Source organism: Protomyctophum parallelum (genome assembly GCF_964188405.1).
Source record: "Protomyctophum parallelum genome assembly, chromosome: 19".
In the NCBI taxonomy this organism is placed as follows: domain Eukaryota; kingdom Metazoa; phylum Chordata; class Actinopteri; order Myctophiformes; family Myctophidae; genus Protomyctophum; species Protomyctophum parallelum.
The window spans coordinates 24,229,134-24,254,737 of NC_139717.1; the positions used below are offsets into that span (position 1 = coordinate 24,229,134).

The 25,604-nt window shown below is 45.6% G+C and overlaps 2 protein-coding genes across 2 annotated transcripts in view; both read left to right on the top strand.

Moving 5' to 3' along the window:
* Positions 1–25,604, top strand: part of LOC310876871 (adhesion G-protein coupled receptor F1-like) — a gene marked incomplete at its 3' end in the record, with an annotated part of 284,448 nt that overhangs the window by 81,854 nt on the left and 176,990 nt on the right. The window lies entirely within an intron of this gene.
* LOC310876363 (uncharacterized protein) overlaps positions 17,090–25,604 on the top strand; it is a gene marked incomplete at both ends in the record, with an annotated part of 176,319 nt that continues 167,804 nt past the window's right edge. The window contains one exon of the mRNA XM_083789890.1: positions 17,090–17,180. Coding sequence (XP_083646016.1) covers positions 17,090–17,180 — 91 coding nt within the window. The remainder of the gene's footprint in view (positions 17,181–25,604) is intronic.

Below are 25,604 nucleotides of genomic sequence, written 5' to 3' on the forward strand. Positions count from 1 at the left end.
ATGATCAAAGATATACGCCTGGGCTCGGATGCTGGAAAAAGTCAGCAGTAACAAACATACGCACACTGCTTTGAACACCATGATCATGATAAGTTGATAACAACCCGTACGAAGGACCGGCCCAAACGGCCTTCTGCTGTTATTTCTTTAATTTTTGTTGTTTCCATCCAGTTTTAGTCCATTGACTGAATTTATATCACCTGATGTGTCAGTAGGTGGAGTAAGTGAGACTATTAAGCTGGATATGCACTACGAGAAATTTAGGGCAATTTTGGGTTGCCTGCCCTGCCTGAGTTTAGATGGGGAATGTAGCAAATGCGCGAAAATGAGCGTGCACCAGGCTCGTGCACCGTGCGCGCACACCCTACTGAACATTCAGCACCTCCTACTGTAAATATCTTCCCGTGGCCATGCTCGCAAGGCGTCTCATCTGTGGCGCTCTTATACATCTCCGACGCCTACTGTGTATGTTCTATGTACTGTGTACATATCGCAGCTCAATATCAGCTTGTAGGCCTACATATCACATACTGATTCACAATCATTCACAACTGCCTTTGGAAGCAACGTAGATATTACACCTACAGTACAGATTGTACAAGCACAGTGACACTGCTAGCCTTAGAACTGTGTGTTTTACTGTTTTATACCAGTATTCGATGTAACATGGCAGCAACAATAATAACAATTATTGTTATAATACAGTGTATAATATAATATTCACCATTTCACTTCTATTCCCTGTAGCCTTACTAGACTTGGCTGACTATGAGGTGGATGTTGAATTAAATGTGACTGCTGTGGAGACAGTGGAAATCCTCAAGACCCTTCTGGAAAATTCCAACTTTTCCCAATTTCTTGGTCCAGCTGTGAATGTCTCAGACATTAATATAACCACAGGTAAAATCATCATCTTCTACTACTACTACTACTATAATAATAATAATAATAATAATGGAGTGCCTGTTCTATTGATTAATGGGCAGTGTAATAACAGTGTATCATAATGTAATACTTGTACCATACAGTTCTGTGTTTCATGTGGCAATAAATAGATTCTCAGAGGTTGTAAGCTAAAACCTTTAAAGCAATATTGAACTGATACTTCGGAAAACAGAAGTAACGATTCCCATTGTACAGTATGGTGAAATTGGTGTCATATACTGTATATAAAAGGTGGGCAGTATTGGTAACTTCTATCGGCTAATAACTAATAAGTGAAAAATTATTAAATTATTGTGTGCAAAAAATATTTTCACATAAGACAAAAAAGGTGTAGGTATAGAGGTATAGTCATTTCAATACTCAATAATACAATTTCTTGCCTGTAGCCATTATTATTAGGAGTAGTATCAATATTCAAATTGAAAGAAACATCTCTGCTTCCAGTATGCGCTCCAAATGGCAATGGGTACCAGTGTAGATGTGAGGAGCAGTATGGTTGGCCCTACAGCAGCTGTATCACTTATGAAGCCTGTGATAACATCACCACCAGTGGCATCTGCAAATGCATCAATGCCATTCCAACTGATGGACAGTACTGTAAGCTGATATCAGGTAATCGCATCATACTTTCAAACTTTCACACATCAATTCACACCAAAATATATGTTATAAATATCAAAAGATAAGATATCAAGGAGTATCTGTAAACATTAGATCACTGACAATTATGTTGAGATGTGTGCAGTGTTGGTATGACTATAACAAGCAAGCTTATCATAAGTATAGTCTGGTGTATGATCAAAGATATACGCCTGGGCTCGGATGCTGGAAAAAGTCAGCAGTAACAAACATACGCACACTGCTTTGAACACCATGATCATGATAAGTTGATAACAACCCGTACGAAGGACCGGCCCAAACGGCCTTCTGCTGTTATTTCTTTAATTTTTGTTGTTTCCATCCAGTTTTAGTCCATTGACTGAATTTATATCACCTGATGTGTCAGTAGGTGGAGTAAGTGAGACTATTAAGCTGGATATGCACTACGAGAAATTTAGGGCAATTTTGGGTTGCCTGCCCTGCCTGAGTTTAGATGGGGAATGTAGCAAATGCGCGAAAATGAGCGTGCACCAGGCTCGTGCACCGCGCGCGCACACCCTACTGAACATTCAGCACCTCCTACTGTAAATATCTTCCCGTGGCCATGCTCGCAAGGCGTCTCATCTGTGGCGCTCTTATACATCTCCGACGCCTACTGTGTATGTTCTATGTACTGTGTACATATCGCAGCTCAATATCAGCTTGTAGGCCTACATATCACATACTGATTCACAATCATTCACAACTGCCTTTGGAAGCAACGTAGATATTACACCTACAGTACAGATTGTACAAGCACAGTGACACTGCTAGCCTTAGAACTGTGTGTTTTACTGTTTTATACCAGTATTCGATGTAACATGGCAGCAACAATAATAACAATTATTGTTATAATACAGTGTATAATATAATATTCACCATTTCACTTCTATTCCCTGTAGCCTTACTAGACTTGGCTGACTATGAGGTGGATGTTGAATTAAATGTGACTGCTGTGGAGACAGTGGAAATCCTCAAGACCCTTCTGGAAAATTCCAACTTTTCCCAATTTCTTGGTCCAGCTGTGAATGTCTCAGACATTAATATAACCACAGGTAAAATCATCATCTTCTACTACTACTACTACTATAATAATAATAATAATAATAATGGAGTGCCTGTTCTATTGATTAATGGGCAGTGTAATAACAGTGTATCATAATGTAATACTTGTACCATACAGTTCTGTGTTTCATGTGGCAATAAATAGATTCTCAGAGGTTGTAAGCTAAAACCTTTAAAGCAATATTGAACTGATACTTCGGAAAACAGAAGTAACGATTCCCATTGTACAGTATGGTGAAATTGGTGTCATATACTGTATATAAAAGGTGGGCAGTATTGGTAACTTCTATCGGCTAATAACTAATAAGTGAAAAATTATTAAATTATTGTGTGCAAAAAATATTTTCACATAAGACAAAAAAGGTGTAGGTATAGAGGTATAGTCATTTCAATACTCAATAATACAATTTCTTGCCTGTAGCCATTATTATTAGGAGTAGTATCAATATTCAAATTGAAAGAAACATCTCTGCTTCCAGTATGCGCTCCAAATGGCAATGGGTACCAGTGTAGATGTGAGGAGCAGTATGGTTGGCCCTACAGCAGCTGTATCACTTATGAAGCCTGTGATAACATCACCACCAGTGGCATCTGCAAATGCATCAATGCCATTCCAACTGATGGACAGTACTGTAAGCTGATATCAGGTAATCGCATCATACTTTCAAACTTTCACACATCAATTCACACCAAAATATATGTTATAAATATCAAAAGATAAGATATCAAGGAGTATCTGTAAACATTAGATCACTGACAATTATGTTGAGATGTGTGCAGTGTTGGTATGACTATAACAAGCAAGCTTATCATAAGTATAGTCTGGTGTATGATCAAAGATATACGCCTGGGCTCGGATGCTGGAAAAAGTCAGCAGTAACAAACATACGCACACTGCTTTGAACACCATGATCATGATAAGTTGATAACAACCCGTACGAAGGACCGGCCCAAACGGCCTTCTGCTGTTATTTCTTTAATTTTTGTTGTTTCCATCCAGTTTTAGTCCATTGACTGAATTTATATCACCTGATGTGTCAGTAGGTGGAGTAAGTGAGACTATTAAGCTGGATATGCACTACGAGAAATTTAGGGCAATTTTGGGTTGCCTGCCCTGCCTGAGTTTAGATGGGGAATGTAGCAAATGCGCGAAAATGAGCGTGCACCGCGCGCGCACACCCTACTGAACATTCAGCACCTCCTACTGTAAATATCTTCCCGTGGCCATGCTCGCAAGGCGTCTCATCTGTGGCGCTCTTATACATCTCCGACGCCTACTGTGTATGTTCTATGTACTGTGTACATATCGCAGCTCAATATCAGCTTGTAGGCCTACATATCACATACTGATTCACAATCATTCACAACTGCCTTTGGAAGCAACGTAGATATTACACCTACAGTACAGATTGTACAAGTACAGTGACACTGCTAGCCTTAGAACTGTGTGTTTTACTGTTTTATACCAGTATTCGATGTAACATGGCAGCAACAATAATAACAATTATTGTTATAATACAGTGTATAATATTGATCACCATTTCACTTCTATTCCCTGTAGCCTTACTAGACTTGGCTGACTATGAGGTGGATGTAGAATTAAATGTGACTGCTGTGGAGACAGTGGAAATCCTCAAGACCCTTCTGGAAAATTCCAACTTTTCCCAATTTCTTGGTCCAGCTGTGAATGTCTCAGACATTAATATAACCACAGGTAAAATCATCATCTTCTACTACTACTACTACTACTATAATAATAATAATAATAATAATAATGGAGTGCCTGTTCTATTGATTAATGGGCAGTGTAATAACAGTGTATCATAATGTAATACTTGTACCATACAGTTCTGTGTTTCATGTGGCAATAAATAGATTCTCAGAGGTTGTAAGCTAAAACCTTTAAAGCAATATTGAACTGATACTTTGGAAAACAGAAGTAACGATTCCCATTGTACAGTATGGTGAAATTGGTGTCATATACTGTATATAAAAGGTGGGCAGTATTGGTATAACACAAGCTCTGCAACTCTGGCAATAATAATTTTAAATTGAATGGAAGTGACTCCTTACATTTTACAACAATTACATTATTTTATTTTGTTATGTGATTTCTTTATCAGTGTGTTACCCAAATGGCTCCAGTTTCCAGTGCAGGTGTGAGGAGCAGTTTGTCTGGTCATACAACAACTGTATCACATATGGAGCCTGTGACATTATCACTGGTGACACATGTGGATGTATCAATGGCATTCCTTCAGATGGACAGTACTGCCAGCCAAAGCCAGGTTTGAATTATTCATCATTAAATTAAACGTAATAGTGCCGTCGCAACCTGTACGCGCAATACGCACTGCGAGTAGTAGGGCAACACGCCGAGGGGGACAACAAATTGTGCCAAAAAGTGCCAAGCAGGCCCTCATAATAGCAATTTCTCCGCGGCTATAATAGCAGCGCTCTCATTTGGAGGGTTTTATTCTATCTTATTGCCATAACAATACCCAACAAACGTATCACACATTGCATGTTTTGCTCATACAGTATCATGCAGCAAACATTTATCCTCAATATCAACACCTACTTTTTTTTTCTTCTTCCAAGTCCCATGTGCCACAAAGTGGCTTCTCTATTCAGGTTGGAAGATACAGAGCAGATATGATCTATTCTAAACCATCATAAAGAACGTATTAACATAACCAGTTCTAGAACCAAAGTTATTTTGGTGGAAAAGGGGGCTTTTGTTCCATTTTTATACCCCCTTTCCATCGGTTGGTTCCCAATGGGAACCGTTACAGTTCTTTTTGGTTCTTAGTCCATGAGCCAGAGCTCCAACATTGGTGGGAAAACTAGACCTATAGGTTTATATTGTTTATAGGATCAATACAAGTAAATTAATACATGATAACCCTTCCACAGTAGTATAGCTTTTTCATATTTTCTATTATTTTGCATATTTTCCTACAAAGGCTCATTTGCATATTTAAAAATGTAAAATGTGTGTTATCTTAAGTATCTCTCGGAGAGAGTCATATGGGGTCCATATGGAGGTGTTGAATATTGAATATTGTTTTCCATACAATTTACAATTTAGGCATTTAGCAGACGCTCTTAATCCAGAGCGACTTACAATAATCAAGAACAAAAGCATGGGAATACATCACAAAAGCATTTATCATAAAACATGCGTAAGCTAAGAAAGTAACAGTGGAATATCTATATTATGAGACTATACATATAAACTATATATATATACTACTATGCTATACATATGTACTATGGCGTGCTATGACTATATACAATGCAATTATAGTGCCGTCTACATAACATGCTATAAGTCTGTATCAGATGCTATCTAAGTCTAAGTCTGTATCAGATGCTATATAAGTCTACAGAAATGCTATCTAAGGGGGTAGGGTAAGTGCTATGGGCCATGATGGAGTCTAAAAAGGTGGGTTTTCAGACTACGGCGGAAGATTGGGAGTGATGCTGCAGTTCTGACTGAAATGGGAAGTGCATTCCACAGTTTTGGAGCCAGAAGGGAGAAGAGTTTGGGACGTGTGGAGCGTTGTCCCGGCGTTTTTAGTGAGGGTACTTCCAGCTTCCCTGCGTTGGCTGATCTGAGTGCGCGGGAGGGTTTGTAGGGTTCAATCATACTTGCAAGATATGGGGGAGCCATACCTTTGGTTGCCTTGAATGCCAGCATCAGAGTTTTGTATTCTGTGCGGGCAGCGACCGGGAGCCAGTGGAGGGAGCGGAGCAGGGGGGAGACATGTGAGAATTTTGGCTGGTTGAAGACCAAGCGAGCTGCGGCATTTTGGATCAGCTGGAGAGGCTTAAGTGCACATGCTGGTAGGCCAGTAAGGAGGGAGTTACAATAGTCGAGTTTTGACAAGACTGTTGTCTGGATTAGGAGCTGGGCTGATTCCTGGGTGAGGAACGGTCTAATTCGTCGTATGTTATAGAGTGTGAACCTACAGGATCGAGTGACAGCTGTGATGTGAGCTTTGAACGAGAGCTGACTGTCCAGGACAACACCGAGATTCCTGGCTGTTTGGACAGACGTTACCAGGGCGTTGTCTACGGAGATAGTTAGCTCCCGCATAGGGCAGGACTTAGCTGGGAAGAAGAGAAGCTCAGTCTTGTCTGGGTTCTTACACGACGCAACGGTTTTTTATGGTTATTTTATGGTTTTATGGTTATGGTTATTTAACAGTACAAGGTAACAACAATTTAAGAAATACCATTTAGACTGTATTTAGACATTTAAATACCATGAGAAACTCCTCATCGGTATGTGCACGAGCACACACACACACACACACACAGCCCACACTATTATAATGTAGCTGTCAGCAGAAACTGCTTGTCGTCATTTTTTTATATTTTATGTCTTGCAAATGTATCCGCAAGCTCTGCTTATCGTCTCTGTCGGTGGAAATCCCATATGTCCAAAACTGTTAAGGATTCAAATTAAAAAAGGACTAAAGTAGCAGTATCAGTGATGTAAATAGGTTTTCAATGTAATGGGTCCCGGGATGCACAGGTGGTCATTCAAATGAGTCCCAAAAAATTGTTATGAGTCCCATTTGGCCTTTAGTGTGGTCAACTTTTTGAGGGCACAAGGCCAAGTGCCAGGGCATGAAGGCCATCAATTAAAACAATGATTCTAAGTCCCCGGTCATCATTATTTTAGAGCTTCCCTTTATTTTTTCTCTTATTCCCTTTGTGGCTCCAGCACCTCTCTAAAGTGATGAGCGGTGGTTCCTTTTCTATTGGGGTCCTTGAAATTAAAATGGCTGAGGATCACTGGATTAAACTGAGTTAATTCACAGAAAATACAATGACAGACAGCCTACATTCATTTGTATAGCCCTATGTTTCTGTTCTGCCTCGTCTGTTTTTGTTCTGATATTGTCACAACTGTGATTGATATGTTCCTTGTTTTTACCTTATAACTTTGTTTCTTAAGGTGCTTTATAAATAACATTTAATTTTACATACTTACATAACTTTTGAATGAGGGCTTGGTTTAGAAAAGATTATTTTGTGCTAAAGTAATATTGAATAACATGTAGATGTTAAGGCTAAACTGGCATATGGCATTGTGGGGGTGCAGGACTGAGGACTCTGGAGATAAGTCAAGTGTAAAAAGCATTTTGTACACTTGTGTGCTTATGAACATTTACCACGTTATGTCCGCATTGATACAGAGATGAATGATTATTAAGCGAGCGACGCGTGTACAGTGAGCGGCGCGCGCTCTGGTGCTTGGCTACTAGCTTGGCTACTAGCCGTGGCCAGCCTAACGCCAGGGCTCCACCGGGCGCGTTGCGTCTCCGTCGCGTGTCAACAAACGGACCGGTTCAATTTGAATGGTGACCCCTTCATTGATTAAAAGGGGAACATTCTGTGAAGGTGACAGAGACGCGATGCTGACGCGGCCGGTGGAGCCCCGGTGTTACGGACAATTTACTCTGTGAACTAACGTAGCAGACGATAGCTTGGTAAATGGTGGAGGAGACGTCCTGCAGTCTATGCTGTTGCGTGGTGTTGTTTCGTGAGTTTATATCCACGAAGACGAGTCACGTTGGTCTTAACACACGGGCTCTGTCTGTGTGACAGACGTGGAGTTCTTTTTGGGAACTATAACACGTCGCCCTTCCTCGACATGAGCTGTTTACTATGAGGCTACAGCTCAGCGCAATGCCGTTTCCCTCTGCCTAGAAGAAAGGGGGCGGGGACTTTGGGAGTGCTGAGAACTCAACAGAGTTTTAAGCAAACCACGCCGTCCATTGGGGTGCCGTAGCAACGTGTGGTTAGCTTGTAGATCTTTTATTTTTTGTGAACGAAACCGTCGTACTGCAGAAGTAAAAATGACGGCATAGAACTGCATATATAGAGTGTGCATTCACTGTCTGATGCAGCACATTTATCGTGATGGAAACGATAACTCTAAAAAGCCATATCGTGGAGACGTTGTATCGTCCCGACGATAATTATCGCCATATCGTCCACCCCTACGCTCTTCACCGCACGGGTAAACAGGCCTGTGGAGCCAGACCCAAGACATCAGCCAGGCCTCGCCGGCTTGCTCTGGGTGCTGCTCTCCCTCCAGCGGGATCTCGTCAGCCCACCGCCTCGTCCTCTCTCTTCAGACCTCTCAACCTTGACGCGTCTCAGAGACACCGTGACGAGTCCTTCCTGGGCTCCTCCCCTGCCGGGAAGGCGGCTCGGACCGCCGACAACAAGCTCCACATGCTCTTCACCGCACTGGTAAACAGGCCTGTGGAGCCAGACCCAAGACATCAGCCAGGCCTCACCGGCTTGCTCTGGGTGCTGCTCTCCCTCCAGCGGGATCTCGTCAGCCCACCAACGAGGCTCCCCTGAGCCAGGTGGTTGCGACAACGGGATGTCGGATGCAGTCCTAGGCCTCCACCGACACTACTACTACTTCACGCAGCGGCCGAAGGCACGAGTCTCACTCGACGTGGTTCCCCAACGACCCTCGACTACCGACTGCTTCCCTCAACATTACAGGTATGTACATTGTGAAGCTAGGTTTGTTTAGCTGTTTAGCTAACCTTTTCGAGGTCGGGAGTAGCAACCTCGTTGGATGGCCGATGCCACCCTAGCATGCTTAGCATTCCAGATAGGCTGCTTTCAAGGTGCCACACCAACTCGTCTATGACATAGCCATAGCATCGGAGCTACTTCGGCTATTGTTTCACGCTGCTCTCATACGGTCACTGAATGCCTCACGTTGCTGTCCAACAGCCAACATGACGGCTGCCAGGATTACGACCGGCACAGCGTCTCCGGAGGGGCCAATCGGACCCTGCAACTCCGTCTCCAGGAGGAGCGTGCTCAGACGCTCTCCCATGCCTTGGGCCCCGTCCAAAAAAAAAGGCAAAAGCTCTTGACACAGATCTCCACCATGGGTGGGTCTGTGGCCAGGCTGCAAAGTATGTACACGACAAAAACACATTACACGGCTAGCTGGAAGGAGCCCATGACTCTCCCGGCTACTCCGCGACGTTCTCGTGTCCCTCCCCCCGTAGTAGCGTCTGGGAGGCATCTCAATGCTTCAGCGTTACTCCAGGGCTCCCAGAGCTCCCTTCTTCAGGAGATGGGCGACGCCCCTACTCCTGAACAGTTGGCTAGAGTTCGTCACCTACATGAGAAAATTGTGACCTTCACGTACTGACTCACCGACCTGACCGGCCTTATGGCCACCTCAGAGCATGCTAGGTGGCTGGAAGCCTCACCTGGTCTGGATCCCGTTGCCCAGAGAGAGCTTTCCGAGGGTGCTATCATCCCCGGAGGCCTCTTCAGAGGCGCACTCGAGAGGATGACCCTCAACGTGGAGGTGCAGCGTCCAGGCTGCGAGGCCCTGACCAGCAGCCGAAGTGACACACACCCTACCCTCCCCCATGTGCCGGGCCCAGCACCGGACGTAGCAGTCTCGGACTGCACGTGGGCAGGGCATAAGGTCAGTGGCGTACCAAAACGCCACTGGGGAGACGGGTCATGCCCAATTTTTTCTCCCACATGCCAGGGAACACTGCCCCCAGGCGGGGCGCGCCTCCCATGGCCGGAGAGAACCCACTAGCCAAGAACCTGGCACGGTGGGAGCGGTGTGGAGCATCCCCGTGGATCCTCAACACCATAGCGAAGGGCTACAGACTCCAGTTCGCCAGAACACCCCCGGCGTTTTCAGAGGTCATCTTCACCAACGCCAGGGGTCAGTAGGGTCTGGTTCTCCAACAGGAGATCGCCTCCTTGCTGGAGAAGGGTGCCGTCAGAGAGGTACCCTTGGCCCAGCGTCGCAGCGGGTTCTACTCCCGCTACTTTCTGGTCAAGAAAAAGGGGGGGCCAGATGCTGACGGCCAAGTCTCTGGTGCGCTCCATACGCCCAGGCGACTGGTTCACATCCGTAGATCTAAAAGACGCCTATTTCCACATCCCTATTTACCCGCCTCACAGGAAGTTCCTGCGGTTTGGGTTTCCAGGAAAAGGCTTACGAGTACACGGTCCTTCCATTCGGGATGTCCCTCAGTCCCAGAGTGTTCGTCCCCTGTACGGAGGCCGCGCTGGCACCCCTGAGACTTCTCGGTCTACGGGTGTCCAGTTACATAGACGACTGGCTCCTATGTTCGAATTCAGAGGAGGAGGCCGCGAGGAACACGACTCGGGTCGTGTCCCATGTGACCTCACTGGGTTTCAGGATAAACCTAGCCAAGAGCATGATGACGCCTACCCAATCCACGGATTTCATAGGCATCACTCTGGACTCTGTCTCCTACAGGGCTCAGCTGAGTCGGGACAGGGTCAACGACCTCCTGAAGTGCGTGTCCATGTTCAAGACAGGCCGCACACTTCCACTGGGTACGTGTCTACGGATGGCCGGACTCATGGCCTCGGCCATCTCTCTGGTAGGTCTGGGCAGACTCCATATGAGGTCTTTTCAGCGTTGGCTGAAATCCTTCAGTCTATCCACCAGGTTCACGAAACGCAGAGTGACAGTGTCCTCGAACTGCACTCTAGCTCTGAAATGGTGGTCGAACAGAGGTGTCCTGACGGAGGGGGTCCCGATGGGTCTCCCCACAGTCAGGAGGTTGGTCACCACCGACGCCAGCCTCTCCGGTTGGGGCGCCACCCACGACGGGAGGACGCCCAGGGGGGTGTGGGATACCGCTTTGCGTTCCTCCCACATCAACTACCTGGAACTACTGGCGGTGTTCCTGGCACTCCGAGAATTCGAACAATTCCTCAGAGGTCACCACGTCCTGGTTCGTTCCGACAACACCACGACGGTTTGTTACATCAACAGGCAGGGGGGACTCCGGTCTCCTCGCCTGTGCTCCCTGGCACACAGGCTCCTGGTCTGGTGCGACAGCCGCCTGCTGTCGCTCTCAGCGTGCCACGTCCCAGGCCGCCTCAACGAAGGGGCCGATCTACTATCCAGGGGACCATTACGCTACAGCGAGTGGTCCCTGAACCCCCGGGTAGCGGACTTGGTCTGGACCAAGTTCGGCAGACCGGGGGCGGACCTCTTCGCCTCAGAGACGAACAACAGGCTCCCTATGTTCTTCTCTCTGTCAAGTTCCCCTCCGCTCGGCCTGGATGCGCTGGCGCATTGATGGCCTCGGGGTCTGCTTTACGCGTTCCTGCCGTTGGAAATGATTCCGCATGTCCAGGGTGCGGGATCAGGGATCGGAGCTACTGCTGGTAGCCCCAGCCTGGGGATCTTGGAGACAGGACATAGTCCCTCTCCTGTTCAAAGAACCATGGCAGCTCCCTCTGTGGAGGGACCTACTGACCCAGGCCGGAGGAGAGATCTTTCACCCACGTCCTCAGGACCTAGATCTTTGGGTTTGGCCCGTGAAGGGGCGTCGCTAGAAGCGACTGGCCTGCCTCCGAATGTCGTAGAGACGATCCTTGGTGCCAGGGCTGCCTCCACCAGACGACGTTATGACACTACCTGGCATGTGTTTGAGCGTTGGTGCTCGGACAGACAGGAAGAGGTCTTCCCTTTTCAGGCGTCTGTGAGACACATTCTGACCTACAGGTCTTGGTCTCCTCAGTCAAGATCAACCTGGCGGCCATAGCGGCCTATCATGTTGGTATGAACAACAGACCAATCAGTGAACACCTGCTGATCCGTCAGTTCATGAAAGGAGTTACGCGCCTCAGACCGGTCGCCAGATCTCTGGTCCCCTCGTGGGACCTGACAATAGTCTTGGACTCCTTAATGAGAGACCCCTTCGGGCCACTGGAAACGGTGGATCTGAAGTTCCTCTCTCTGAAGACCGCTTTGCTCGTTGCCCTGACGACAGCGAAGCGGGCTGGTGACATGCACGCACTCTCAGTGAGCAGCAGCTGCTTGAAATTCAGTGGTAATGACACCAGGGTCACGCTCAGGCCGAACCTTTCGTTTCTGCCCAAGACTTTTCCCGCGGGCTGCTCGCCCATGGATCTCACGGCCTTCCATCCTCCTCCCTTCTCTTCGGTGGAGGATAGGAGACTACATTGTCTCTGTCCGGTGAGAGCCTTGAGTCAAGGACTGTCCCCTTCAGGCTGGGTGAGCAGCTCTTTGTGGCCTGGAGTTCCCAATGGAAGGGTAAACCCATTTCGAAAGTTAGACTCTCGTAGTGGATTGTGGAGGCTATAAGGTTAGCCTATACCTCGTGTGGTACTGAACCCCCAGAGGGCCTACGTGCACACTCTACAAGAGGTTTGTCTACATCCTGGGCCCTGGCCAGGGGTGTCCCTATTCAGGATGTCTGCGCTGCGGCGAGTTGGTCGTCTCCGTCGACTTTCGCCACGTATTATAACCTGGATGTGGCCTCTGCAACCCTGGGACATGCAGTCCTGGGGGTTGCCGCCAATTGAGTCAGGAAGTCTGACTGGTTTTTTGGTCAAGAGGTCCCTTCTGGCCCCTGACCATTGGGGATGGATGACCATCGTGTCTTTTGACCGGCAGGGCTGGAACAGCGGAGCTGTCGGCCCTGGGTCATGGACATTTTCATAAGGTCGAGGGACCCTTCTGGCCCCTGACCATTAGGGATGGGTGACCATCGTGTCCTCTGATCGGCAGGGCTGGAACAGCGGAGCTGTCGGCCCTGGGTCATGGACATTTTCATAAGGTCGAGGGTCCCTTCTGGCCCCTGACCATTAGGGATGGGTGACCATCGTGTCCTCTGATCGGCAGGGCTGGAACAGCAGAGCTGTCGGCCCTGGGTCATGGACGTCTTCATAAGGTCAAGAGGTCCCTTCTGGCTCCTGACCATTAGGGATGGGTGACCATCGTGTCTTCTGACTGAGGTTACTAAAGTAACCCGAAGATACAATAAATCATCGTCTTCCTGTAAGTACTCAATTGGGGAAGTTTCATAGTGATAAAAATCTAATATATTTGTGGTTTTGCCCACTCAATTCATTATTAATGTTCCAATGTTGGAGCTCTGGCTCATGGACTAAGAACCAAAAATAACTGAACCGGTGGAAAAGGGGCCTGAGAGTTAAATTCACACTGAGGATGTTACAGGGTAGGCCTACTGTATATTGGGGTCCAAGAGATAAAATGAGAGTTGAAGGGCATTGTGGACAACACTAGCCTTCCTATAGTCAGTGACTCAATAAACATCACAGAAGTCATTATAACTGGTCCGTTATAAGTATGAATATTTTGTGGAACTGTACAATCTATGATAAATTACAAAACAGGTTAATTAACTAATAGGAGGGTGGTTAAAGGAACATTTTCTCATTCATTCATCATTACGGTGGCATCTACAATACTGCCAAACTAAAGATCCGCATTAGCTGACGCCGGTGTGATGACAGCTAATGTCTTTATTTAGATTTAACTTTGAAGTACAGTATACAGTGCAATATTATTCCCCAAAACATGTGATTGATGCATTGCATATTCAAACAGGATTTTTTTTGTAATGCGTAATGACTTATTTTGTACTATTTACAGCACAGAACTTGTACAACTTTATGAATATATAGTTGAAGTTGAGATAACTAGAGCTTATGTTAAAGTCATAGAGCAACTCAAAGACATTGTGGACAACACTAGTCTTCCTATAAGAGTCAGACTAGTGACACAATAAACACCAAAGAAGTCAATATAACCTTCATAGATAAGAATATAGTATGTTTTGGAGTTTATATTATTGCACATCAGTTGACTGTTGTAAGCAAAAGCAAGGTACACATAATCACATTTAAGAACATCATCAAGAAGATTGTGGTTTATATGACAAGAGTTGGTCATTCATACTGACAAACTTGATTCCCACAGTATGCCTAATGGATAATTAACATCTTACACTTATAGTTGAGTCACAGACTAAGGTTCTGTGACCATCCTCTGGCAAGGATGGTTTGATGATTGATTTGACCTCTATGGACCCTTTATAAAAGATTTAGCCCCCAGGTCCCTCGCAAAAATCCCAGCATTTTTTGCTAGAGGGCCAAATTCAAAATGGCGCCCGGCGCCATAGCCAAAGATTTACTTTTGATCCAAATGACCTAGAATCATGTATGATCATGTATGCACACAAGCCTCCCCACAGCAAAAAGGTAGCAACACATGGGAATGTAATTGTTTTTTTTAGTTTTTAGTTTTTAGTTTTTAGTTTTTAGTTTTTAGTTTTTAGTTTTTAGTTTTTTTGTTTTTTTGTTTACAAACACAAAACACATCAATCTGAATCAGAGAATTCTGTGTTACTGTCTTCTGAATCATCCGATTCAGATGACTCCACCCTCCTCTTTGCATCATCATCATCATCGTCCTCACTCTCAACTTCCTCGTCCTCTTCAACTGGCCCTGGTGCAGGTAGGTGTGTTGGGAGAGCAGGCCGCGTGTGGCGGACAGGACGACAGAGACTACCCACCAACTCCCAACCATGTCCAAGTGGCGAGGGGTGGTTTTTCAGTGTTGGGTGGCGCACTAGATATGCCAAGTAGTTGGCGCGGAGGCAGTGTTGGTGTAGGCTATCTGCATCTGGAGGGAGACGGATAAATTATATTTTCTTCATTGTCTTCCACTTTTGCAGCACTGGCTTCAGCCATGGTGTTACTCTTCTTGTCTCCATAGATCACCTGTCTCGTGAATGCAAAGAGCTCTTGTTCTACCTCCTTCTCAAGGTCAAGGCTATCTCCACACCGTGAGAGCTGCTTCCGTGCCACAGAGCTCTTTGCCACCTTGTTATACACTGATGATTTTCCTTTGCCATAGAAACCTGAGATGGCACCACAGCCTGTAAAACAATGTAGCTGCACAATGCAGTCTGCCATCTCTTCTGTCAGCAGGCCACGGCAGAGGACTGTCTCTTTGTTTCTCTCGATGCATAGCATGCCAGGGAGCTGCCGTGAGATGACTGATGCTGCGACATAGACATCCGTATCAGCTGCATCAATAACAATAGGGCCACTATAGCCTGACTGCCGCAGACCTGCATAAACAGTGAAGAGGATGGTGTCAGCTTCAGACTGTTCAATGCTGTAGTCTTCCATCAGTTGTTGTGTTGACACGTTGATGCAATGTGGGCCAACAGAGTAGACAATCTCTGCCTTCACATTCTGTGCCAGGTCGGTGAGGTAGCTGCATATTCACTTTTGCAACCGCTCCTTGTTACTGCCACTACACAGTAGTGTTTTGAATGCCTTGGCAGAGGGGAAGGGGTCATTCAATTTCATGTACGTGTGCCTTACCCTGTACATGCAGGTCTCGCTCATCATCTTTCGTTGAGTATGCTGTATCGTATGGGTCATTCACACAGATGATACGGTGAGCATCACGATGGCGGGCAAAGATGATGGATGACATCTTGTGGACATAGTCCGACCACTTGTATGGGCTGCCGTCTTGTGTCTGCCGATCCTCCGCTGATGGAGTTGCCATCCTCCAGATCATGCCCATGTCAATGAGAGCGACATAGGGTTCTTTGATATATATCGTTTGGAGAGAGAGCTTCTGGATGAGCTTGCTCTTCTGTGTCTTCCTGTATGTGCCTTTGGGGTTGAATAAAGCCACACATTCCTCAACAACACAATGTTCCAGCAACTCGGGTAGCTTGACAAGTTGACTGTCTTCAACCAGGTTGATCACTGCTTTGAGAGCGCTTCTTTCCATTTCAGCAGCTCTTTCCTTGAGTTCCTCGCCGGGCTTCTCTACGCATGCATGCTTGGAATTAAATGTCATAGGTTTGCTCAAACTGACAGGTGCATGAAGGGATTTATTCTTAATGAACACCCGGTCCAGCAAGAAGATGTTCAACTTCTCTTCTCCTGCAGAATGGGCTGATTTAAAGTCTGCAATGAGCTCATCAGAGGCAGGCATGGCTGACTGTAGGGTGCGAAGTGTGGATGAGGCCGGATTAAACGGGAATGAGTCGAACTCATCCATGCATGCAATCAGGTTCTGTACACACTGCTCATCTTCTCGCATCCGTTTCGGGCCACTTTCCGTGTGCTTCCTCTTGGCTTCTGTTCGGGTGGCAAGAGTGTTGTGAGCCGCTCTTATGCGGGCCACATTGTTGACATTTCTGGAGTGCACCAGCAGCTGCTTTTCGTTTTGGAGGATGGAGAGCCAGCCTGACTTCATTTTGCTGCCCTTGTTCATTGTACATTCAATCCACATGTCCCAGGCCATGTTGGAATAGGGGTTACCTGTGATGGACTGAGTGAAGTTTGTACGAAGGAAGGCAACCTGTTCAGCAGGGAGAGCTGTCAGCATTGCCCAGAAGTCAGGCAGCCACCTTCCATATTTATTGTTGTTGCACGCTACCATCCACGGCACCATAGCATGCAGAGAGCTGACATACTCTTCCCAGTTGCAGATATGGACTGCATGCACATTCTGCATTAGCGCATCCGTCATGGACAGGAAGTCCCTCCAGTAGTCTGCCATGTCACTGACCTCTACATGGGAGAAAAGGTTGGTGATGAGATTTTTGAGATCAGCATCATCCTCCAGTGCTGCATGAGCAGCAGCAAGGGTTTCCTGGGAGAGACTTGTATTCCTTGTTTCCTTAGAGTATCATGATTCTCTCTCGTCTCCTCTGTTAGGTTCAGCCTCAAGCAATGCAGCCACCTCTTATAATGCTTGCCTTTCAGTGCACAATCAACAGATCCCTCAGCAATGACTCCTCCCGCGACTAGTATCTCTCCTAGCTCACTCCCCTTGTAGCGCTTGTTGATCCTTTCCATCACACACTGTGTATGGAAAGGACCAAGAAAGGGCACAATGTCATGGTACTTGTCTGGGTTCTCTGCCTTGAGCAGAGTGATTAGGACGTACACAGGATGATCTCCCACTAAAAAGGCAAAAGGCATGCGTTTTGTGATGACGATGTGAGATAGCTTTTCCATGATGTCATTCACAACTGACTTGTTTGGCGGACATATATGAAAATAAGCCTTGCTCTTTGACTGCTCCTTATTCAAGCTGGCATGAAACCCGTTGTAGGAAGGGATAGTCTGCTCAGCTGCATCAGGGCGATCACCATTCTTGTTTGCACGAACAAGGGCATGAATAATGCTCTGCTTGCACTGAGGCTCTGTACTAGATGAGAAATGAGTGGGCTTAGGGCGGATAGGAGGTGCCCCACGATTGATCGTCCTATATGGTGTAACTGCCTACATCTCTGAGACTAACAATACACTAACTCAACTTTAACAATTCCATCAATGTTCAATCAATACCACATTCACAAAGCAATATATGAGATATTTTATTTTCTATTATACAATGGACAAAAAAAAACTTCTTTTCACTCCACTGGATGGTGGCCATCTTGGATTTTGGGACCAAAACGTGGTCTTATGATTAAAATGGTGTCAAATTTGGAATCCTCATGGTTGACTTTTATGAGAAAGTGTCTTCATACATGATTCTAGGTCATTTGGATCAAAAGTTAATTTTTGGCTATGGCGCCGGGCGCCATTTTGAATTTGGCCCTCTAGCAAAAAATGCTGTGATTTTTGTGAGGGACCTGAGGGCTAAATCTTTTATAAAGGGTCCATAGAGGTCAAACCATGGTCACAGAAACTTAGTCTGTGACTCAACTATTACTGTAATTGTGTAATCAAATTACTTATTGTGTACTATTCTGCGGACCACAGAACTACCACAACTCTATGAATACATAGTTGAAGTTGAGATCAGCACTGTTGATGTTGAAGTGTTAAAGCAACTGAAGGACATCGTGGACAACACTAGTCTTCCTATAAGAGTCAGTGACTCAATAAACATCACAGAAGTCAATATAAGAATAGGTAAGAATATTCTATTAAACTTTATAATTCATTTAGAAGTTAAAGGAAATTAAAATGGTGCCCTTTGGGAAATACCATACATGCGAACGATGCTAGTCGGGAATAATGCAAGTTGGAAAAGCATGCCCCCCCAGTTATGCAATACCCGTACAATAATAATAATAATAATAATAAATTTGTATAGCACCTTTCATGACATGAAATGCAGCTCAAAGTGCTTTACAGAACAATGGAGAATAAAAGAAAAGCAAGGCAACGACATTAAAAAACAAGCAGTAATGCAGTACAGTGAGGACATGAAAAATAAAAAATAAAAGATCAATTAAAGGCAATGTTGTAGAAGTAGGTCTTGAGCTGAGCTTTAAAAATGTCTACAGAGGCTGCCTGACGAAGGTACAGTGGGAGCTTGTTCCATGCCGACGGCCCGTAGAAGCAAAAAGCTGCTTCCCCGTATTTTTTAGTTGCCATTTTTTTGGGCAAAGCGAGCAGGTGGAAGACCTTAGGGGGGTGGTTTGGGACATATTTAGGCAGGCAGTCATGTAGGTAGGAAGGTGCGAGACCATTGAGAGCTTTATAGACAAGTAAAATAAATTTAAAATCAATCCTAAAAACAACCGGAAGACAGTGCAGTGATGCCAAAACTGGAGTAATATGTTCTCTCATCTTAGTTCTAGTTAAAACTCTGGCTGCTGCATTTTGGACAAGTTGTAATCTGTCAGTTGTTTTCTTAGGCAGTCCTGAAAAAAGTGCATTGCAGTAATCAAGCCGAGAAAAAACAAAGGTGTGGATTAGCGTTTTCGCATCGTCCAAGGACAAATAGGCTCTGATTCGTGCAATATTTCTAAGGTGAAAAAAGGCAATCTTGGTAACATGATTAATGTGTGAATTAAAATTCAATTCAGAATAGGATAATAAGAATAATAACCCCCAGGTTCTTTACTGTACTGTTAGTTTCTACAGTTAGGTTGCCAAGTCTGCTTATTATTGATTATTTCTGCTCACTAGAACCGATTATGAGAACTTCTGTCTTATCCTCATTTAGCTTGAGAAAGTTCTCACTCATCCAACATTTGATGCTAGACAGGCAGGTCAACAGCGGGTCTAAAGCACAGGGATCATCTGGAGCCACAGAAAGATATAGTTGGGTATCATCAGCATAGAATGAAAATTGACTCCGTGATTGGTAATGAGTTCGCCCAATGGCAGTATGTACAAGGAGAAAAGCAGAGGGCCAAGAATCGAGCCCTGTGGAATACCAGAACTGATGTCATGTTTGTCTGAGTCAAACTCGGCTAGATTGACAAAGTAACTTCTGTTTGATAGGTAGGAAGAAAACCAGGACAGGGCCGTACCAGACAGGCCTATCCAGTGCTCCAGACGCTGTATTAAAATCGAATGGTCAATCGTGTCAAATGCAGCCGTTAGATCTAGAAGTAAGAGAACGGATACATGTTTCAGCACCATTCATAATATCAGCTCTAATGTTAAAAAATTTGTTGTCAAAAAAGCATGCAAACTCATTACACTTAGCTTTAGAGGCCGGGAATGACTGCTTGTAGGACTGGGGGGGGGGGGGGGTTTAAAAGTCGTTCAATGGTAGAGAATAGGACTCTGGCATTTTTCTTGTTCTCATTAATAATGCCAGAGAAATATGCCTGCCTTGCTAGACGCAGGGCTTTGTTATAGGCGACTGTTGACTTTTTAAGAATCTCTAGGTGGATGGTGAGTTTATTTTTTCTCCAAGCTCGCTCAGCTCTACGACATTCTTGCTTCAGTGAGCGTGTATGCTCGTTTATCCAGGGTGTTACTCTGGTGTTATGTTTCTTTTTTGTTTTCATGGGAGCCACTATATCAAGAGCTGACTCTAGTTTAAGATTAAAAATTTGAACCATATCATTCACTGGGGGAGTATCGGGCAGGGGGGGGCCCAGATGACGAGAGAACTCGTCGGCTGCAGAAGAGCTAAAAAAACGCTTTTTTATGGTATATTCAGTGATGTTTTTCTCTAGATCAGAGACAGTCATATTAAAACACAGCAAATAGTGGTCTGATAGCTCAGGCCTTTCAATAGTCCTTTCCACAGTGATGTTCAGCCCTCTAGAAATCACCAGGTTCAGAGTGTGCCCATGTTTATGTGTAGGCCCAACAACATGTTGGATAAACTCAAAGGAGTGCAATAACTCTAAGAAACCCATAGCCACAGCATCTGTAGCATCATCCAGGTGAAGATTAAGATCACCTGAGATAAGAGTTCTGTCATAGTTCGTGGAGCAGATAGATAAAAGTTCTGATATTTCTGTTAGAAATGTTGCTTTACTGCATTTTGGCGGGCGATAAATGCTAATCATTGGCATAGAGGATTGACCATGTAGTATAGTGGCCTGGTATTCAAAGGATGTAAAGCTGCCAAGGGTCAGAGCCTTGAATTTTAACGTGTCTGAAAAAAATATTGCCAGTCCACCTCCTTTCTTAGCTTCGCAAACAGAGTGAATGAAACTGTAGTTTGAGGGACAGGCTGGCGCTAGGAGAACAGCTCCATCCGAGCCAAGCCATGTCTCTGTTAGAAAGATTATATCTAGCTTCTCTTTACAGATTATATAATTTACAGAGGAGGACTTATTTGTTAGTGACCTGATGTTAAACAAGGCAAGGTTAAGCTTGTTATCACATTTTTGGGGGCTGTGATGCCTGAGAGGTACAGTAACCAAACAGCATTCTCTCTCCAGACCACTCCTTGTGTTGGACACTCTATTTGAAATAACAGTAGAGATGTTGTGAACCTCAACCTGTGCAGTGATTGAAACACCAGGCTTTCTAGAAGCATGGGGTCCATACATGTTTGTTGCTGCGCATAATGGACCCTGTTCATATCAGTTATCAAATGTATTTTCTAGGCTATCTGGAGCTGGGCTTAACATATGGGACGCCGTCAGTCTGTGACATCGTCTGGTAAGGGGGGTCGACTTTATTCCACCAGGGGACGCTGTGACTTCATGCTCTGAGATTTCTTCTCCACCAGGGGACGCTGTGACATCATGCTCTGAGATTTCTTCTCCACCAGGGGACGCTGTGACATCATGCTCTGAGATTTCTTCTCCACCAGGGGACGCTGTGACTTCATGCTCTGAGATTTCTTCTCCACCAGGGGACGCTGTGACATCATGCTCTGAGATTTCTTCTCCACCAGGGGACGCTGTGACTTCATGCTCTGAGAATTCTTCTCCACCAGGGGACGCTGTGACATCATGCTCTGAGATTTCTTCTCCACCAGGGGACGCTGTGACTTCATGCTCTGAGATTTCTTCTCCACCAGGGGACGCTGTGACTTCATGCTCTGAGATTTCTTCTCCACCAGGGGACGCTGTGACATCATGCTCTGAGATTTCTTCTCCACCAGGGGACGCTGTGACTTCATGCTCTGAGATTTCTTCTCCACCAGGGGACGCTGTGACTTCATGCTCTGAGATTTCTTCTCCACCAGGGGACGCTGTAACATCATGCTCTTGAGATTTCTTCTCCACCAGGGGACGCTGTGACATCATGCTCTGAGATTTCTTCTCCACCAGGGGACGCTGTGACTTCATGCTCTGAGATTTCTTCTCCACCAGGGAACGCTGTGACATCATGCTCTGAGATTTCTTCTCCACCAGGGGACGCTGTGACTTCATGCTCTGAGAATTCTTCTCCACCAGGGGACGCTGTGACATCATGCTCTGAGATTTCTTCTCCACCAGGGGACGCTGTGACTTCATGCTCTGAGATTTCTTCTCCACCAGGGGATGCTGTGACTTCATGCTCTGAGATTTCTTCTCCACCAGGGGACGCTGTGACATCATGCTCTGAGATTTCTTCTCCACCAGGGGACGCTGTGACTTCATGCTCTGAGATTTCTTCTCCACCAGGGGACGCTGTGACTTCATGCTCTGAGATTTCTTCTCCACCAGGGGACGCTGTGACTTCATGCTCTGAGATTTCTTCTCCACCAGGGGACGCTGTGACTTCATGCTCTGAGATTTCTTCTCCACCAGGGGACGCTGTGACTTCATGCTCTGAGATTTCTTCTCCACCAGGGGACGCTGTGACTTCATGCTCTGAGATTTCTTCTCCACCAGGGGACGCTGTGACTTCATGCTCTGAGATTTCTTCTCCACCAGGGGACGCTGTGACTTCATGCTCTGAGATTTCTTCTCCACCAGGGGACGCTGTGGCATCATGCTCTGAGATTTCATCTCCACCAGGGGACGCTGTGACTTCATGCTCTGTGATTTTTTCTCCACCAGGGGACTCTGTGACTTCACGCTCTGTGAGTTTTCCTCCACCAGGGGGCGCTGTGACTTCACGCTCTGTGAGTTTCTCTCCACCAGGGGGCACTGTGACCCCATGCTCTGTGCGTTTCTCTCCACCAGGGGGCGCTGTGACTCCACGCTCTGTGCGTTTTCCTCCAGCAGGGGGCGCTGTGACTCCACGCTCTGTGCGTTTTCCTCCGGCAGGGGGCGCTGTGACTCCACGCTCTGTGCGTTTTCCTCCAGCAGGGGGCGCTGTGACCCCACGCTCTGTGCGTTTCTCTCCACCAGGGGGCGCTGTGACTCCACGCTCTGTGCGATTTCCTCCACCAGGGGGCGCTTTGACCCCACGCTCTGTGCGTTTTCCTCCAGCAGGGGGCGCTTTGACCCCACGCTCTGTGCGTTTTCACACACACACACACACACACACACACACACACACACACACACACATGTGTGCATGCACACACTTCTTGTAAACCTGTGATGTGACAAAAATTATGATTCTGATTAACTTTCTCACTCTTTTTCTTTCTCTTCCCAGCCCCATGTGCTCCATATAATGTTACTGCCAGTCTGGTGTGTCCCAACTCAACCCATGTGACCTCACTGACCTGGGTAGGAAGCCCCAGTGCCACAGCTTACAATGTGACAGCGGTGGGCCAGGATGGACAAGTACATGACTGCAACACCAACAGTACCAGCTGTCAGATACCCAACATGCACTGTGGCCAGAACTTCACCATCACAGTGACAGCATATTCTGACTCATGTGCTGGGAATCCCAGCATTCCTTATCGGTTGATGGCAGGTACAGAGCGGGAACAAGACCTAAAATCTAAAAATGATGTACTATTAGACCAATTAAAATATTCTCCACAACATGAAAGAGAATAAACTTAAATTTTTCTCCATTTCTTACCTCTTATGTCTCCAGGTCCCTGCCCACCTAGTAATATTTCTCTTTCTACATTATGCGGAGTTAGCAACGTGTCCTGGTCCCCTGACAGAGGAGCAGACATGTACATAGCAACAGCAACAACACATGATGGAGAAATCTACACCTGTGACTCAGGCAATGCAAACTCCTGCTCTTTCACTGATCTAGACTGTGGTGAAAACTACTCTGTCACTGTTGTAGCTGTGGACAGAGGTTGTCACAGTCAACCAAGTTCAGCTGTGTATCTGAAAACAGGTGAGAAGATGTTCACCAAAGGCACCGTAATTCTGATTTTGAAGCGTTAGGTAATTTTCTCTGTGGGACTCAACTTAATTCAATTGAATGACTTAAAATCGGGATATGGAATGCACAATTGAGTAAAGGGAGGAACCAAGAAATACCTAGTTCCATTTCTCTTTATTACTTTTGAGATTCAAATCATGGTTATTTACATTTTGCTTCATTATATCTTGAAGCCCAGTTAGAGTTTTTTCTTCTTAGCTCATCACATTATGGCTTTAATCATGCTTAACTTTGGAATTGTCTTCTCTTTGTAGTGCCATGTGTTGCTACCAACATCTCTGTAGCTCCTGAATGTATCAGCAACAGTGCTGTTGTGTCCTGGTCTGGCCACAAAGGAACAGTACAGTACTATGTTTCTGCCTCAAGTAGTCAAGACAATGTCACCTGCCTGTCCTCTGAACTCAATTCTACTCTTACAAGCATCATGTGTGGCACCACCTACACTGTACGCGTTAAGGCTATCAATGGCAACTGCTCCAGTGACCATAGTCCGGCCTTGACATTCAGCTCAGGTATGAGATGGAGAACATTACACGCATGCTCGCACACACACACACACACACACACACACACACACACACACACACACACACACACACATGTACGCATGCACACACTTCTTGTAAACCTGTGATGTGACAAAAATTATGATTCTGATTAACTTTCTCACTCTTTTTCTTTCTCTTCCCAGCCCCATGTGCTCCATATAATGTTACTGCCAGTCTGGTGTGTCCCAACTCAACCCATGTGACCTCACTGACCTGGGTAGGAAGCCCCAGTGCCACAGCTTACAATGTGACAGCGGTGGGCCAGGATGGACAAGTACATGACTGCAACACCAACAGTACCAGCTGTCAGATACCCAACATGCACTGTGGCCAGAACTTCACCATCACAGTGACACCATATTCTGACTCATGTGCTGGGAATCCCAGCATTCCTTATCGGTTGATGGCAGGTACAGAGCGGGAACAAGACCTAAAATCTAAAAACTATTTACTATTAGACCAATTAAAATATTCTCCACAACATGAAAGAGAATAAACTTTTCATTTTCTCCATTTCTTACCTCTTATGTCTCCAGGTCCCTGCCCACCTATTAATATTTCTGTTTCTACATTATGCGGAGTTAGCAACGTGTCCTGGTCCCCTGACAGAGGAGCAGACATGTACATAGCAACAGCAACAACACATGATGGAGACATCTACACCTGTGACTCAGGCAATGCAAACTCCTGCTCTTTCACTGATCTAGACTGTGGTGAAAACTACTCTGTCACTGTTGTAGCTGTGGACAGAGGTTGTCACAGTCAACCAAGTTCAGCTGTGTATCTGAAAACAGGTGAGAAGATGTTCACCAAAGGCACCGTAATTCTGATTTTGAAGCGTTAGGTAATTTTCTCTGTGGGACTCAACTTAATTCAATTTAATGACTTAAAATCGGGATATGGAATGCACAATTGAGTAAAGGGAGGAACCAAGAAATACCTAGTTCCATTTCTCTTTATTAATTTTGAGATTCAAATCATGGTTATTTACATTTTGCTTCATTATATCCTGAAGCCCAGTTAGAGTTTTTTCTTCTTAGCTCATCACATTATGGCTTTAATCATGCTTAACTTTGGAATTGTCTTCTC